The sequence below is a fragment of the Ovis canadensis genome, chromosome 20 (genome assembly GCF_042477335.2).
Source record: "Ovis canadensis isolate MfBH-ARS-UI-01 breed Bighorn chromosome 20, ARS-UI_OviCan_v2, whole genome shotgun sequence".
Classification (NCBI taxonomy): domain Eukaryota; kingdom Metazoa; phylum Chordata; class Mammalia; order Artiodactyla; family Bovidae; genus Ovis; species Ovis canadensis.
In genome coordinates, this window is record NC_091264.1 from 42420348 (window position 1) to 42437995 (window position 17648).

The 17648-nt window shown below is 47.2% G+C and overlaps 1 protein-coding gene across 7 annotated transcripts; it reads left to right on the top strand.

The window, feature by feature from the left end:
* Positions 1-11671: 11671 nt before the first annotated feature.
* On the top strand, positions 11672-15263 carry LOC138425542 (BOLA class I histocompatibility antigen, alpha chain BL3-7-like). Of its 7 annotated transcripts, none has more exons than XM_069563536.1 (8): positions 11672-11838; positions 12130-12399; positions 12597-12872; positions 13488-13763; positions 13880-13984; positions 14423-14455; positions 14597-14652; positions 14814-15263. In XM_069563536.1, exons 1-7 carry the CDS (start codon positions 11712-11714, stop codon positions 14626-14628), a joined length of 1119 nt encoding a protein of 372 aa, XP_069419637.1. In that variant the 5' UTR covers positions 11672-11711; the 3' UTR covers positions 14629-14652; positions 14814-15263. The 7 variants fall into 7 exon arrangements, 5 of the variants coding, with proteins under 5 accessions (XP_069419637.1, XP_069419638.1, XP_069419639.1 ...); XM_069563537.1 differs by having other exon boundaries at positions 11683-11838; positions 14907-15263; XR_011251267.1 differs by having other exon boundaries at positions 11683-11838; positions 13880-14455.
* The last annotated feature ends 2385 nt before the right edge of the window (positions 15264-17648 follow it).

Here is a 17648-nt window from a genome sequence, read left to right on the forward strand (position 1 = left end):
TCCTTCACATTTCAGGGCCAAATACTCACCACTAGGAAGCCAAATCCAACAAAGAGTGCAACGGTAACAGCGGTAGCAGCCAGGGAAATGAGGATGATTTTGCTGGGTGGCAGGAGCCCAGGGGGTCTCGCTGCTGTTACTGAGTCTGTTCCCTCCAGTTGAGTGTCTGGATGTTCAGTGATGTAGTCCTCCGTGGTCCCTGGGTCTGGTCTAGGTGGTTGTCCATGGTCCCCAGGTCTAGAGTGGTGTAGTCCTCCGTGGTCCCTGGGTCTGGAGTGGTGTAGTGTTCTGTGATTCTCGGGTCTGCTGTGGTGTATTTCTCTGTGGTCCCGGGGTCTGGAGTGATATAGTTCTCTGTAATCCCCAGGCCTGGAGTGGTGTAGTCCTCCATGGTTTCTGGATCTGGTGTGGTGTAGTCCTCCATGATCCCCAGGTCTGGAGTGGTGTGGTCCTCCATGATCCCCATATCTGGAGTGGTGTAGTCCTCCATGATCCCCAGGTCTGGAGTGGTGTGGTCCTCCATGGTTCCCAGGTCTGGAGGGGTGTGGTCCTCCGTGATCCCCGGGTCTGGAGTAGTGTGGTCCTCCGTGGTCCCAGGTCTGGAGTGGTATAGTTTTCCATGATCCCCGCATCTGGAGTGGTGTGGTCCTACGTGGTCCTCAGGTCTGGAGTGGTATAGTCCTCCATGGTCACTGGGTCTGGAGTGATGTAGTCCTCTCTCGTGTCTGGGCCCTCAGTGACATGATTCTCAGTGGTCCCTGGGCCAAAAATGACAGAACTTTGGTGGTCCAGTGGTTGAGAATCTGCCTGCCCAATACAGGGGACATAGGTTTGGTCCCTGGTCCAGGAAGATCCCATGTGCTGTGGGGCAGCTAAGCCTGTGTGCCACAACTACTGAAACCCTGGCACTCCAGGGCCCATGCTCTGCAACAAGAGAAGCCATCGTACCACAGCCAGAGAGTAGCCCCCAATTTCCGCAACTAAAGAAAGCCCAACTCAGCAAGGAAGACCCAGGCAGCCAAAAATTAAATGTAAAAATGATAGAGCTTTGTCTTGTCTTTGAGTCTCCAGGGCTGGTCTCTGGGTCTTTAGTGGAAACATTTGGCTTGTTCCCACTCAAAAAAAAAAAAAAATTCTTCTAATGTGGATCACTGATGGTCCATCATCATCTGCTCTGTTTAATAGTCTTCACAGCTGTCTCGCCCTTACAAATAACACATCTCCCTATATAATGGGATTAGATCTATTTGAGTTAAAGATCATCTGATATTTTAGATTTAATTCTGATAAAACATGTTCCAATAGCATGCTCAACAATATGGCATATCCAGAGCTAAGTCATGTCCTGGGAGGATCATCTCATCCAGCCTTTGATTCTGCTCTTTGTGGTTCTGATCTCTTCCTAAATTTCACTTCTCCTATTGGTGTTTCAGCAATCTGGGTGTTCTGACTCCAGGTTTGTCTGTGTCTCCACTCATCCAGTTATGCCTGGGTCTCTGGTAAACAAGTGAGACAGGAACCATGATTCTTACTAGAGACAGAATTCAGGTCATGGTTTGGTATATGATTAGAATGAAGCAGACTCTGGGTCACATCTGGGGCTGAAGTGGCAAGATTGAGGGCAGGTAATATTCAAGGTGGTTTGAGGTGGCGTGTTGTGCTCAGTTACTAAGTCATGTCTGACTCTGCAACCCTCTAGACTGTAGCCTGTCAGGCTCCTCTGTCCATAGAATTTCCCAAACAAGAATACTGGAGTGGATTGCCATTTCCTTCCCAGGGGATCTTCCTGACCCAGAGATAAAATCCGAGTCTCCTGTGTTTCCTGCATTGACTGGCAGATTCTTTACCATTGAGCCACCTGGGAAACCCCATTTTGAGAGTAGGAGGATTCATAAAGGGCTGTGGATATGGTCTGGTTGGGGTTGACAGCAGCATTAATTTGGGTACAAGTAGATGGAAGAGATGAGTCTTTCCACCTCCCACCACGCCCGCCTGCAGGATATCAGAACTGCGAGATTATGCAGCCTACATGGCATACATTTTGGAGTTCTGGGTTCCTCTGCTCAAAACAATTCTCTCCTACCTCCTGCCAGTTCCTCAGATTCCTCAGAAAGGGCTCAAATGTTTCATTTCCCAAGGCAGGTTAACATACAGAAACATAAAGTCTAAACAATAAAAAATAGAGCATTTCCTTAAAAGAAGATGTGAGAAAGATAATGAGCAGGCCCATCAGACCCTGCTCCTCTGACCAGGAACTGGGGGCAGGTAGCAGGGTCTGGAGTTCCCCAAGGTTCTCCCACCTCTTCCACACCCTCCCTCCAGGAGGGCCCTACCTGAGTCCTAAGAGGTTCCTTCTCCAGAGATCCTGACCCGCAGCTCTCCAGATCCTGGGGAACCTTTGCACTCTTCTCTCCTAAACAGTTCACTCATCCAATTCCAAACACCTGAAGAGAAGCAGCAGCAGGAGAAGGGAGGGAGTGGGGCCTTTTCTTTTCTTCATCTCAAGAGAATCCACATGGGCTGCAACCCAGGATGCCTTTTCCTCCTCCCTTCTCTCTACGTTTTCTGTCTTCCTTCTCTGTAAGCACACAGCAGGTGTGGGGTTTCTATCTGCTGCTACCAAGGGAATCCAGAATGCCTGGGTCTTCCTTCCTTCTTTCAGGGAGGAACAGCCTGCTCTTTTACTGTCAATCAAAGGAAGAAGAATCTGATGCAGAGGAGTGGCAGGGTGGAAGAGAGCTGTCCTAAGTGCAAGAAGGAGCTCTTGGTGCTGCCCAGAGCCCAGAGTTGGGCAGTAACAGGGGATTAAGCTTGTCAGTGTGAGTGGCATCGCTTTCTGACGCAGGGCCCTGGACAGACACCAGAGTTGGTGCTCAGGGAGGGGCTTGGACTCCCTCTTCCACAGGGGGAGTGGTAAAGTTGGGGTGACAGTGGAAGGGTAATGGCAGGCCTGCCTGAGGGATAGGGGAGAGTGAAGAAAACAGGACATCCGAGGGTGTTCAGAGAGCACTTGGTCCTCACCACGAAGGAGGGTCATTGACGAAGGGGAGCAATACCCAATCTCTCTAAGAACTGCCCCCGTCTCTCAGTCAGTCATTCACAGAAGTCCTTTCCAGTAGCTCATCTCCCCCCTGCACATGCATCTCCTTGCTTCTGTAACTTGAATGCCCTCAGTCCACCAAGCTTTCCTCAGTGACTAGACGAAATTAGCTCACCTCCGAAAGTTCCAGTTGTCTTTTAATGAGAATGGCCATATTGCTTCCTTTTCTGACTTCCACCATGCCTCGTTCAGTGTTGTCCAAAAATCTATAGCTGTCTGTCCTCATTCAGAGGCAGGAAGTTTCCTGACATTTGTGGGGCCTATCTCTTTCCCAGTGTCCTCTTAAGTGGGAGAGGCACTGGGGGATTATAGGAGGGCTGTAGATACCTCAGATTCCTCAGAAAGGGCTCAAATGTTTCATTTGAGAGGGCAGCTGATTCTGTGAAAGTCAATTTAATGAATGGTCGGCTTACCAAATTTAATTGGTTACTTCAACTACTGATTTTATTTGAATGGATTAAATACTTTCAAAGAGAATACTATTTAGATGAACTAAGGAAGTATTCCTATATGTTAACTATAACTAATGAAAATATTTTAAAGGACTGCCATAAGGAGTCAGTTCAGTTTAGTTGCTCAGTTGTGTCCAACTTTTTGCGACCCCATGGACTGCAACAGGCCAGGCTCCCCTGTCCATCACCAACTCCCAGAGTTTGTACCTCTTGACTTATTTTTTAAGTCAAGAGGTACTATTTGCATTTAGTAAGACCCACCTTTTTTCATGTATAGATCTGTGAGGCTTTGTGCTTTAAATTTTTTAAATTTAGAGTTAATTTTAGACTTACAGGAGAGTTGCAAAAATAGTAATGAAAAATTTGAAATTAAAAGATGCTTGCTCCTTGGAAGAAAGGCTGCAGCAAGTCTAAACAGTGTATTAAAAAGCAGAGACATCATTTGCCAATTAAAGGTCCTAATAGTCAAAGATATGGTTTTCTCAGTAGTCATGTACAGATGTGAGAGCTGGACCATAAAGAAGGCTGAGCACCAAAGAATTGATGCTTTTTAACTGTGGTGCTGGAGAAGACTCTTGAGAGTTCTTGCAAGGAAATCAAACTGTCAATCCTAAAGGAAATCAATCCTGAATGTTCATCATTGGAAGGACTGATGCTGAAGCTGAAGAAGCTCCAGTGCTTTGGCCACTGATGCGAAGAGCTGATTCACTGGAAAAGACCCTGATGCTGGGACAGACTGAGGGTGGGAAGAGAAGTGGGAGACAGAGGATTAGATGGTTGAATGGCATCACCAACTCAAATGGGCATACGTTTGAGCCAACTCCAGGAGTTGGGGAAGGACAGAGAAAGCCTGGGGTGTTGCAGTCCCTGGGGTCAAAAAGAGTCGGACAAGACTTGGCGACTGAACAACAAATACAATGATAGAAACTAAGAAATTAACGTTGGTCCAACACTACTCACTAAATTACAGAACTGATTCAGATTTCACGTGTTTTTCCATTGATGTCATCTTTCTGTTCCAGGATCCAATCCAGAATCCACATGGCGTTTATTTATAGGTCTCCTTAGTCTCTTCTAATCTGGGACAGTTCCTCTGTCTTTGTCTTTCATGATGTTGACACTTTTAAAGAGTATCATCATTTTATAGGATATCCTAAAGCTTTTTTATTTTTTATTAGATTATAGCTGATTTACAATGTTGCATTTGTTTCTGCTGTTCAGCAAGGTGTATCAGGTATACATATACAAATACCACTCTTTTTTAGATCTTTTTCCATATAGGTCATGTCCTTACAGAGTATTGAGAAGAGTTCCTGTGCTATACAGTAGGCCGCTATTAGTTATCTATTTTATATATATATAGTAGTGTATTTATGTCAATCCTAGTCTCCCAATATATCCCCTACTTTCCTCCCTAGGAACTGTCAGTTTGTGTCTTCCTGTTAAGAAGGCTCTGGCAAACGTTCAGACTTTGAGAACCACAGCAAAAGCCAAGTGAAAACATGAAACAAAGGTGAGTGATTCATTGGCATGAGGAAGGGTCAGCGAATGTGTGTGATGAGCAAGTTGCACCAGAATCCTTAACGAGGCCTTGGCTTTCAGCATCGTTGGGTGCTGACACATGGATTTTTTGGCCCTGTTCTGAGACCTGGCTTTGTGGGAAGTGCCAGGAACTTGGCTCCTGGCCGTGGAGGCTGAGCCCACCCTTGCAGAAACTGGGATCACACTTCTCTGCCCAGGACGGCTGCTGGGGCTGCGAGCCTGCAGGTGAGACAGGTGCCGACTCACACCTGTCTTTCCAGTGAAGACCAGGCTTGTGTGGCCAGGGAACCAGGCAGTGTGCCACCTCTGGGGGCAGCCCTGTTAGCAACACCTTCTCTGCTTCCCTATCTGTGAATGTGTGCTCTGAACTCGCACAGCAACTGTTTTCTGATTGTGCAACACAAACCTGTGAAGCCCAGCACTTTCTCCCCCGACCCTTTCCTGATTCCATTCTTCCATCAGCCTGGAGACCTTCAGGGAATGGGGAAGAAAAGGGGATAAATGCACAGTCTGGATTTCACCCTAGGGATTCGAGAGCTGGGAGAACATAGGCAAGAAGGGTCTTTAGGAACCTTTATTCACAGCAATGTATAAGCACACACCCACAGTGTCTGGTTCCACGTATATTAGATGCATTTATTCAACAATTCAGTCTCAGCTACAGCCTCCTTTTGTTGGAAGAATCAAGCTGGGAAGGAGGCTGAAGAAGTTGGGAGGAGCAGGAACAGGGGGCACTTAACCTCTCGATCCAGGTCAGCAGCCTCTCTGCCCCCGAGGACTGTGTTGCTTCTGCCTTCAGGGACGCTCAGGGCCATGCTTGTCTCCCAGTCAGCCCTCTGGCTGCAGGAGAAGACAGCTCTCCTCTGAAGTCAGTTACGGTCCCCCTGGACCCTTCTGGGACTTCATAACAGGGCATAGCAGTGGGGGCGGCAAGAGATCTACGTTGAAGAGGTTTCTTAGGCTTGGAGAGTTTCTCTAGAAGACAAGAAGCTGAGCAGTTTCAGAGTGTTGTCCCCCTCCTCCAGTGCTCGCCCCCTCCTCATATCTCTTTGGCTCCCATCTTCCCCTCATCACTTTCCTCTGAATGTCTTGGCTTTGTGACCCTCTCTTGCTGACTCTAACCTGCTGTTTCTGTCTTTCCTGAGTTTCTTATCCCGTTACTCCCGCAGTCACCCTGCTGTCTCTTGCCTAGTTCCTCCTTGACTTCCCTGCTCTCTTTCCCTCAGAAAAAAAAAGGGGTTTCTTGCATATCAGACACTCACGAAATAGAAGAGAAGCCCAGTGAGGAGAATCACAGCCATCGCAACCGAGGCCAGAGTAACTAGGACGACCTCCCCCGGCCTCAGGTGTCCGCTAGGCTTTTCCTCTTCCCTCGGTGGAGCAGTACTTGAGCTGGTGACGCTGGAGATGGTGACGCTGGTAGCGGTTGTGTCAGTTCCACTGGATGGTGTGGCCGATCCAAGGGAGGTGGTTGTAGTGTTAGCAGTGGACGTTACAGCTTATTAATAAAGGATGGCTGGTTAGTCCCACTGGAAATTTTGTTTGATTCTGCAAATACTACTACCACCAATGGCAATAATATGTGTGTGTGTGTGTGTGTGCATGCACACGTGCTGAGTCGCACAGTCAGTGGCAATAATCGCTTTCATCTATTGAACAATGACAATGCTCCAGGTGTTGTGCTAAGTGCCACATATGAACTAGTACTTCAAATACTCACAATACCGCCATGAGATAGCAACTTGCAGCCCTCCCATTTTATAGGTAGAGAAATTGAGGTTCAGAGAAGTTAAGCCTGGTCCCAAGCTAGACAGCTAGCGGGTCATGGAGCAGGAATTTAAACCAAGCCTGACTGACACTAGCTCCAGCCCTTAACCTGTGTAGTCTACATCCCAGGTCACGTGACATGGGAAGTCACATGACGTGGGGTCACAGGTATTATTCCTTCTCTAACTATTCATGATACTCTTCAGATAAAGAACATAAAAGAGCTAGTTGAAGGGTTTCCGACACTACACTTGGGAAGTGGCCTCTTGTGTCCTAGTCAAGACAGTGACTTCCTCTAGTCAGTCAGTTCACTTCAGTCGCTCAGTCGAGTCCAACTCTTTGCGACCACATGAATCTCAGCATGCCAGGCCTCCCTGTCCATCACCAACTCCCGGAGTTCACCAAAACTCATGTGCATCGAGTCGGTGATGCCATCCAGCCATCTTATCCTCTGTCGTCCCCTTCTCCTCCTGCCCCCAAACCCTCCCAGCATCAAAGTCTTTTCCAATGAGTCAGCTCTTCACATCAGGTGGCCAAAGTATTAGAGTTTCAGCTTCAACATCAATCAGTCCTTCCAAAGAACATCCAGGACTGATCTCCTTTAGAATGGACTGACTGGACCTCCTTGCAGTCCAAGGGACTCTGAAGAGTCTTCTCCAACACCACAGTTCAAAAGCATCAATTCTTCAGCATTCAGCTTTCTTCACAGTCCAACTCTCACATCCATACATGACCACTGGAAAAACCATAGCCTTGGCTAGACAGACTTTTGTTGGCAAGGGATGTCTCTGCTTTTGAAGATGCTATCTAGGTTAGTCATAACTTTCCTTCCAAGGAGTAGCGTCTTTGAATTTCATGGCTGCAATCACCATCTGCAGTGATTTTGGAGCCCCCAAAATAAAGTCTGACACTGTTTCCACTGTTTCCCATCTATTTGCCATGAAGTGACGGGACCAGATGCCACGATCTTCGTTTTCTGAATCTTGAGTTTGGCCAACTTTTCACTCTCCTCTCTCACTTTCATCAAGAGGCATTTTAGTTCCTCTTCACTTTCTGCCAAAAGGGTGGTGTCGTCTGCATATCTGAGGCTATTGATATTTCTCCCAGCAATCTTGATTCCAGTTTGTGATTCTTCCAGCCCACTGTTTCTCATGATGTACTCTGCATAGAAGTTAAATAAGCAGGGTGACAATATACAGCCTTGACATACTTCTTTTCCTATTTGGAACCAGTCTGTTGTTCCATGTTCAGTTCTAACTGTTGCTTCCTGACATGCATATAGGTTTCTCAAGAGGCAGGTCAGGTGGTCTGGTGTTCCCATCTCTTTTAGAATTTTCCACAGTATATTGTGATCCACACAGTCAAAGGCTTTGACATAGTCAATAAAGCAGAAATAGATGTTTTTCTGGAACTCTCTTGCTTTTTCCATGATCCAGCAGATGTTGGCAATTTGATTTCTGGTTCCTCTGCCTTTTCTAAAACCAGCTTGAACATCAGGAAGTTCACGGTTCCCACATTGCTGAAGCCTGGCTTGGAGAATTTTGAGCATTACTTTACTAGTGCTGTGATTCATGTGGTCGCAAAGAGTTGGACACGCCTGAGAGACTGAACTGAACTGAACCACAGAGTTGTGACATGAGTCTTTGTGTACTAAGTGTTCTGCTCAGAAGACAGTGGGAATGCCCCTCACGCCATGTGAAGGGGGCAGTATGTCTCAGTGGGAGTCGTCCAAAGTGGAAGATCTGCTCAGTGTAGTCAAGGTCAAGTCCATACTTTCTCCTGTCCCCAAAGCATTGAGTTTGCCTTCCTGGGGGAACTTTGCTAAAATCCTTCATATTCTAAGAAACATCAGGGTGCAAATAATGAGGAATATTTACAATAACTGTCACGGAGAGATAAAGTGATGGTTTTAATTACCTGCTACTATATCAACAACAACCTTCACTGTATTCCATTACAAGCGCTACTCAGCCATGTGGGAGCAGAGTCTATACCTCGGTTTCAAGTGTATTACAGACTCTCAGCCCACAGCATGAGCCAAACTGGACAAAGCATGAGCCAATACTGCTGAATGAATACATTTGGGATCAGGACCTGACAGATTTGAGAATGTATTTGAAATTGGAACTCTTCTGGAGTCGTCCTGACAGGAAGTAATCATAAATTGGCTGCTACCTCGCCTGCCAGACCCTGGACACTGACAACCTTCCCATATCATCCCTCAGCCAGGACCCACTGATCACAGATGTTCACCACATGGAATCTCACTATCAGCTCTAACTTCTTGGGCTCACTTTGGCCTCCTTGATTGTTCTACTGTGTGTTTACCACTCTTGGGATCCAGGGACACCTCTGATTCCCTTGGGGAACTAAGATCCTATGGTTCCAAATAGGAAAAAGAGTACGTCAAGGCTGTGTATTGTCACCCTGCTTATTTAACTTATATGCAGGGTACATCATGAGAAACGCTGGGCTGGAAGAAGCACAAACTGGAATCAAGATTGCCAGGAGATATATCAATAACCTCAGATATGCAGATGACACTACCCTTAGGTCAGAAAGTGAAGAGGAACTAAAAAGCCTCTTGATAAAAGTGAAAGAGGAGAGTAAAAAAGGTGTCTTAAAGCTCAACATTCAGAAAACGAAGATCGTGGCATCTGGTCCCATCAATTCATGGCAAATAGATGGGAAACAGTGGAAACAGTGGCAGACTTGATTTTGGGGGGCTCCAAATTCACTGCAGATGGTGACTGCAACCACGAAATTCAAAGACACTTACTCCTTGGAAGGAAAGTTATGACCAAGCTAGACAGCATATTCAAAAGGAGAGAGATTAGTTTCTCAACAAAGGTCTGCCTATCAAGGCTATGGTTTTTCTAGTAGTCATGTATGAATGTGAGAGTTGGACTGTGAAGAAAGCTGAATTCCAAGGAATTGATGCTTTTGAACTGTGGTGTTGGAGATGACTCTTGAGAATCCCTTGGACTGCAAGGAGATCCAAGCAGTTCATCCTAAAGGAGATGAGTCCTGGGTATCCATTGGAAGGACTGATGTTGAAGCTGAAACTTCAATACTTTGGCCACTTGATGTGAAGAGTTGACTCATTGGAAAGACCCTGATGCTGGGAAAGATTGAGGGCGGGAGGAGAAGGGGATGGCAGAGGATAAGAGGGTTGGATGGCATCACCGACTCAATGGACATGAGTTTGGGTAAACTCCTGGAGTTGGTGATGGACAGGGAGGATTGGCGTGCTGTGGTTCTTGGGGTCGCAAAGAGTCAGACACGACTGAGCGACTAAAGTGAACTGAACTGATGGAGCTAAAGTTTAAGGATGAGACTTAATTGACAAGGCAAGAATTACATGGACAAGTAAAGCTCTACATGCCTTAACTTGCTGGTGTTTTCCTGGACCAATGAATGGTAAACTTGCGACATAAAAGAGATTATGTTTTTTTCTTTGAAATGAGTGTGCTTGGTGAACATTAGCTTTACTCTGATGATGCTGTAAAAGATCTGATACACTGCAAGAGGAACAGAAGTATATCATGTTACAATAGGGCACAGAATGGTATGTTACTTCTACAATCTGCTATTATCCACTTGTGTTAGAGTAACTTGAGAAAACCTGGTGTGAATATCGGCCTCTCAAAATCTCATGCTTAGATGAAATTCAAAAGATGGTGTTTTAATCTTAGCATAGACCTTGCACAGATATTGCTATGTTGTATTTCTTATTGCAAAAATGAGCTGCTTTTTTCAGGAAAATCAAAAGGCTTATGGTCATATTTCAAAATGCAAATTATTTTTCTAAATAAAAAAACTTCTAAGATGACATAGGAAGTACACATCAAGCACTTCTGCTACATTCCAAAGGATTATGTCCCAAGGAAAATAACTTGTGTGAGCTGAACTAGCCTCTTTTTCATGGAATGCAATGTTTACTTCAAAAAATGAATGATGCTGGAAGATCTACAAAACTTAGTGAAGCATTGTATTAGTTTTAAAAAATCTTACGTTAGTATAAAAGACAGCCAATGTGCAAAATGAGCTTATGGATTTTAGTGTAATAGAATAGGAAATATTCAATAATATCATTTCAGGTCCACTTTGAAAATAACCTTTGAGAAACTACCACTTTTGTAGTTTTAGTTTTGGATCAAAGATGAACTTAGATAATTATCTGAAAAGTTATTTAAAATACTCTTATGTATGTGTGGGCTTTTTATTTTGATAGATTTCAACCAGAATAATGGATTTCACATAGAAGCAAACATAATCATCCAGTGATCTTCTAATGAGACTTGCAAAAATATAAAAATGTAAAAAGCTGCACTGTTCCCACTGTAGTGTTTATTTGGGGAAATAGTTATATTCTATATTAACCGTGTGAGTTATTAATATTATTCTAAACAAATGACTAAGCAAATTCTAATTCTATTATTTATACTGTGGAAAATATCGATAGAAGTAACTATAAACAAAATTACCCTTGGGGTCCTCACTAATTTGTTGGATTGTATAAATATTCTGACCAAAAATGTTTTGAAATTCGCTGACTACAAGCCCCTGGGCCGACTCAGGGAGTGAGACAAAAAGCTCTAGGTGCAGAGGAGGAGGGATCAGGACAACGCCCCAGGTTCCCCGGAGGGCAAGGGTTTCAGGGTCTCAGAGTCAAGGGCGGAGTCTGGGGCTGGGACGCTCCATCTTGGAGCTTTCCGTCTCCCCGACTTTCACTTTCTCCTTCACAACCTGTCTCGGACCCTCTTATCTGGACACTTGTGACGTGACCCCAGGTCTCACTCCCATTGGGTGTCCGATTTCTAGCTGCCAGTAGTCATCTCCGTGGTACCATGTTACCAAGTGTTCATCCACTCCCTGGACTCTCTTCTCCCCAGACCCCGGAGATGGGGGTCATGGGGCCGAGAAGCCTCCTCCTGCTGCTGCCGGGGGCGCTGGTCCTGACGGAGACCTGGGCGGGTGAGTGCGGGCTCGGGAGGGAACGGCCTCTGCGGGGAGGTGGGCAGGACAGGGCAGGACCCCCAGGGAAGGAGCGAGCCCGCCGCCCTCGCCCAGACCTGTCCTCTCCCCACGTCCCGTCCTGTCCCTCCCTTGCTTCCCGCCCCCTCTTCTCTGCCCCCAAGTCCTGGTCCTCCTCCGACCTCCTCCGTCTCCCGAGCTCCTCGCCCCTCCCTCCTGGGTCCATCACCTCGGACCAGGGACCCGAACCGCGAGGAGGTCGGGCCGGGTCTCACCTCTCCCCGCCCCCAGGCTCCCACTCCCTGAGATATTTCTACACCGCCGTGTCCCGGCCCGGCCTCGGGGAGCCCCGCTTCATCGCCGTCGGCTACGTGGACGACACGCAGTTCGTGCGGTTCGACAGCGACGCCCCGAATCCGAGGATGGAGCCGCGGGCGCGGTGGGTGGAGCAGGAGAGGCCCGAGTATTGGGATCTGAACACGCGGAGAACGAAGGACGCCGCACAGACTTTCCGAGCGAACCTGAACAACCTGCGCGGCTACTACAACCAGAGCGAGGCCGGTGAGCGACGCGGGCCCGGGTCCGGGTCACGGTCCCCATCCCCAGGGACTGGCGGGGTCGCCCGAGTCTGCGGGTCCGAGGGTCACCCCAACACTGCGGGACCCGCCCGATCCCCGACCCGGGAGGAGCTCTCGGGGACTTGACCCGGTTTCATTTCAGTTTGGGTTTAATCCCTGCGGATGGTCTGGGCGGGTCAGGGTCTCACACCGTCCAGGAAATGTATGGCTGCGACGTGGGGCCGGACGGGCGTCTCCTCCGCGGGTACAGTCAGTACGGCTACGACGGCAGAGATTATATCGCCCTGAACGAGGACCTGCGCTCCTGGACCGCGGCGGACACGGCGGCTCAGATCTCCAAGCGCAAGTTTGAGCAGCGCGGTGCTGCGGACCGTGTGAGACACTACCTGAACCGCGAGTGCGTGGAGGGGCTCCGCAGATACCTGGAGATCGGGAAGGACACGCTGCAGCGCGCAGGTACGAGGGGCGCGGGGCCGCCCCGTCCTCCCCTCGGGCTGGAGCTGACTTCCCACGAGGAGAGGAAAGTGGGGTCCCTGTAGGAACAGCGCCCCAGGTTCTTATCTGGAGAGGGAGGAATGCGCCCAGGTTTTCATATTCTGTACAAGACGGTGACTGGCCAGTAACTTCATTTCTCTGGACAGTTAAGGAATCCAGTGCCTTGGGGAAGAAGCAGGAAACCACCCCTGAAATAACTAGTCAGCGGTGGTGCCCTTTCACCCTGCCCACCATTCTGAGACTCGGGACTTTCTCAAGGCCTGTTCTCAGACCGAGAGCATCATAAGAGGCCAGACCCCAGCTTTTCTGAGTCATTCCGTTTCCAACAAAGTCAGGACCATTGCTCTGTATTCTCCCCCTTAACGTGGAGCATCCTACCTTGGCTCTCACCCTGACTCCAGAACTTTACAAGGACTAGGAGATTTTCCCAGACACCACAGCCCAGGCTGGTGCTGGTGTTTCTGTTTTTCTTTTCAAACTCATTTTCTCATCATTTCTCAGAGTGGTCACGTGATGCTTCCTCCGTGGCCCATGGGAGTAACATAAAGTGTGAATTTTCTGATTCTTCTTCCTCAGACCCTCCAAAGACACATGTGACCCATCACCACATCTCTGAGCGTGAGGTCACCCTGAGGTGTTGGGCCTTGGGCTTCTACCCTGAGGAGATCTCACTGACCTGGCAGCGTGATGGGGAGGACCAGACCCAGGACATGGAGCTTGTGGAGACCAGGCCTTCAGGGGATGGAACCTTCCAGAAGTGGGCAGCCCTGGTGGTGCCTTCTGGAGAGGAGCAGAGATACACGTGCCATGTGCAGCACGAGGGGCTTCAGGAGCCCCTCACCCTGAGATGGGGTCAGGAGGGGGATGGGATGGAGCTTTTCTCAGATAAAGCAGGAGCCCTTCTGGATACAGTTCAGCAAGGTCAAGACTCAAGCCTGAGGTCAGGGCCCCTTCCCTTTCCTCCATAGAACCTCCTCAGCCCTCTGTCCCCATCATCATCGTTGTTGGTCTGCTTTTGCTTGTGTTCATTGGAGCTGTGGTGACTGGAGCTGGGATCTGGAGGAAGCGCTCAGGTAGGGAAGGGAGGGAGAGATCTGAGTTTTCTTGTCTCACTGAGGGGTTTCAAGCCCAGGTAGAAGTTTGCCTGCTTTGTTCCTGGGAACTACCATCCATGCATATGGGCTTGCTGGTCTGGAGCTGATGCTAATATTGACCCTTTTGTAAAGTACGTGTGAAAATGAAAGATAGATTTTTCACCTTCATAATTTCAGTTGGGGCCTGTTTCTCAGCACTTGAAGGTCAGAGGGGAAGGTCCCCACTGAGTTCAGACCTCTAGAAGGGTTGGATATGGTCCAGTGCCCCTACATCTCCTTTCTTTATATTCCTGATTCTGTCCTGGATTTTTGGTTACAGTTCCAGAAAGTTCTCTGGGGTCCAGAACTAGGGGGCTTCTCAGGATATCATGATTCAGTCTTCTGCATGGATTCTCACGTGATGTTTTCTTCTTGCAGGTGAAAATGCAGGGACCTACACTCAAGCTTCATGTAAGTACAGAGTGGGTGTGATTCCTGAGACCCTTCTGAGGGTGCAGACAAGAGGACATGGGGGGCTCAACCTCCTCAAAGTTCCTTCTCTAGTTTCTCTCCTGTGAGTTCTGACCACATCCTTATCTTGTTGTCCCCCAGGCAGTGACAGTGCCCAGAGCTCTGATGTGTGACCAGAGCTCTCATGGATCCTAGAGGTGAGACACTGGAGGGTCCTGACTGGGAGAGGAGTTGGTGCAGGGGGGACACACTGGGTGGTGGGGGTCTTTGAGTGGGACATGTGAGCATGAGCAGGACTGTGGAGAATGTGAGCCCTTACATGACTGACCTACACTGGTTCATGATTCTTTTCTTTCAGTGTGAAACAGCTCCCTTGTGGGGACTGAGTAGTGCAATATTCCATATCCCACCCCTGCTTTATGACTTGAAGATCTGACTTCTCTTTCTGCAGAAGTCATCTGAATGTGGCTGTGCTGCTGTTAGCATAATGTAAAGGAGTGGTGAGCCTGGCCCCTCTCTGACCACTACTACCCTTCTGCCCTCTAGACGGTTTTCTCTGATGGTCCTTCCTTATCCAACAGGGCCTGGGCTGGGCTTCTCCATCTTTGTCTTAACTTCTTTTCCTTTTTCATATCTTATTGAAAACCAGGATCCAAACTACAGATTTCCCCCTACAGGCGCTCATCAATCTTGTCCCCTAGTGTTTGTCTATGGGTCTGTTTTGTAAAACTTTACAAATATTTGTACGGTTTTATTATGTCTAAATGTCTTTAGTAATATTAAATTAAATTAAGTAAAAGAAAAGAAATTGCTTTTCCTTTATGATCAGTTTAGTCATTTTCATATATGCTTTATCCTTACTAATCAAGTCTTTCATTTCATTTTTCAGTTTTTTTTTTCATTTCCCTCGAAATATCAGTGTTACTGGTTTCTAAGAACTCATTTATGACTGCGGATAGTAGCTATTTGTCATGCAGTATAAATGAATTACCATGTTTTATTGCCTCCTGGTAAGCCCTTAAGGCAGAGTCTAATTTAGGTTTATATTTGGTTAGAAAATAGGACCCATAAGTCAACAAGAATTGTTTTCTGAAAAGAAAAATATCCTGTGATGTAGTGTGAAGGAGGGTTGGTTGCCAAGAAGGGAAGAACAGCACTTGTGAGAAACACACAAGTGGCACTGATGTCAATGTGAGTAGATGTGTGTTATGTTGTAGCTACCACAACACATTTGGCCTGAGGTCACATTAATAAAGATATAGGGAGGTGCTTAACACTGATCTTGCTTTCCAGGTGGCTCCGTGATAAACAATCCGTTTGCCAATGCAGAACACTTAGGAGATGCAGTTTTGCTTCTCGGGCTGGGAAGATCCGCTGGAGAAGGGAATGGCAACCCACTCCAGTATTCTTGCCTAGAAGACTCCATGGACAGAGGAGCTTGGGGGGCTTCAGTCCCTGGGTCGCAAAGAGTCAGACGTGAATGAGTGACTGAGCACATACACAGCGCATCACACTGAGCATTCATTCACACCAGCTGTATGCCAGACACATGACACAGTGCTTTTCATCTGGGAAACACCACTGCAGTTAAAGGGAAAATTGCTGGCCTTATGGAGCATTATTCAAGTGGTAGGAGACAGAATATATCTTATCAGTAGGCTAAATAAGGAAAGTGTTCTGTTATGAAAGGATAGGAACAAAAGAAAGATGCAGTGGGGAAGGTGATGCGCAGTGTGAGTGTGAGGACAAGGAAGGTGGCTGTTGTACTAGGGTGGTCACTGTGGGTCTCACTGGGAAAGTGACCTTTGGGGAAAGATTTAAAGGACATGCTGAGTTACCCCCGATGACTGGAGGAGGTTCTTTCCAGGCAGGGGGAACCTCCAGGCAAATGCAGCAGGGCAGGAAGATGTCCGTGTTTTTCCGTTAAAGTGAGGAGTCCAGTATGGCTGGAGCAGATTAACTGAGATGAGGTCAGAGGTACAGCCAGACCTTGTAGGCCTGGAGGGTGTTGGAAGTGTTTTGACTTTTGCTCTGAGTGAGATGGGAGTTATAAGATTGTTTTCAGCAGCAGAAGAATGTGGTATGACATTTACTTTTTGATATTTTAACTTTGTTGGAGTATAGTTGACTTATAATGTTATAGAAGTTTAGGGTGTACAGCAAAGTGATTCAGTTATTCATATACATATACTCATTCTTTCTTAGATTCTTTTCTCATATAAGGAATCACAGAATATTGAGTAGGGTTTCCAGGGCTCTACAGTAAGTCCTTGTTGGTTGTCTGTCTTTTCTGTAGCAATGTATGTGTGTTCATCCCAGGCTTCTGATTTAATCCTCCCCACATGTTCCCTTGGGAACCATAGATTTGTTTTTGATATCCATTAGTCTGTGTCGTGGACTTCCTGGTGGCTCAGATGGTAAAGCCTCTGCCTACACTGCAGGAGTCCTGGGTTTGATCCCTGGCTCGGGAAGAGCTCCGGTAGAAGGAAATGGCAACCCACTCCAGTACTCTTGCCTGGAAAATTCCATGGACGGAGGAGCCTGGTAGGCTACAGTCCATGGGGTCGCAAACAGTCGGACACCACTGAGCGACTTCAATGTCAATGTATTTTAAAAAAAAACAGTCTGTGCCTGTTTTGTAAATAAGTTCAGTTGTATGTTTTTAAAAAACTAGATTCCACATATGAGTGAAATCTCCAGTGGAATCATTGTCTTTCTCTGACTTACTTCACTTAGTGTGATAATGTCTAGGTCTGTCCTTGTCACTGCAAATGACATTATTTATCCAAATAGGTCCAGGATGCAGATGAGTCCACTTCTGCTAGACCCTGAGCCTCAGTATGCACTCCACATCAACAAGCTAAATGACACACCCACACGTGCTATGACCGTTTCAAGGCAGATCATTAAGGCAAACGTTTGACCACGGTCCAATTCCTTGAAATCCCACCACTTTCCCAAAATAGCTGGAATATTCCTCCCACTCATTAGCCTATGAAACCACCCACTCATAAAACTGACAACTCCGTGCCCTCTTGCAACTCTTGCCTTCTGAGATAGCTTACTCGCTGTCTACAGAGTGTGTTTCTCTCTAAAAAATCCACTTTTTACCTATCACTTTGTCTCTCACTGAATTCATTCTGAGAAGAGACATCAAGAACCTGAGAATCAGTAAGTCCTGAGACCAGATGTG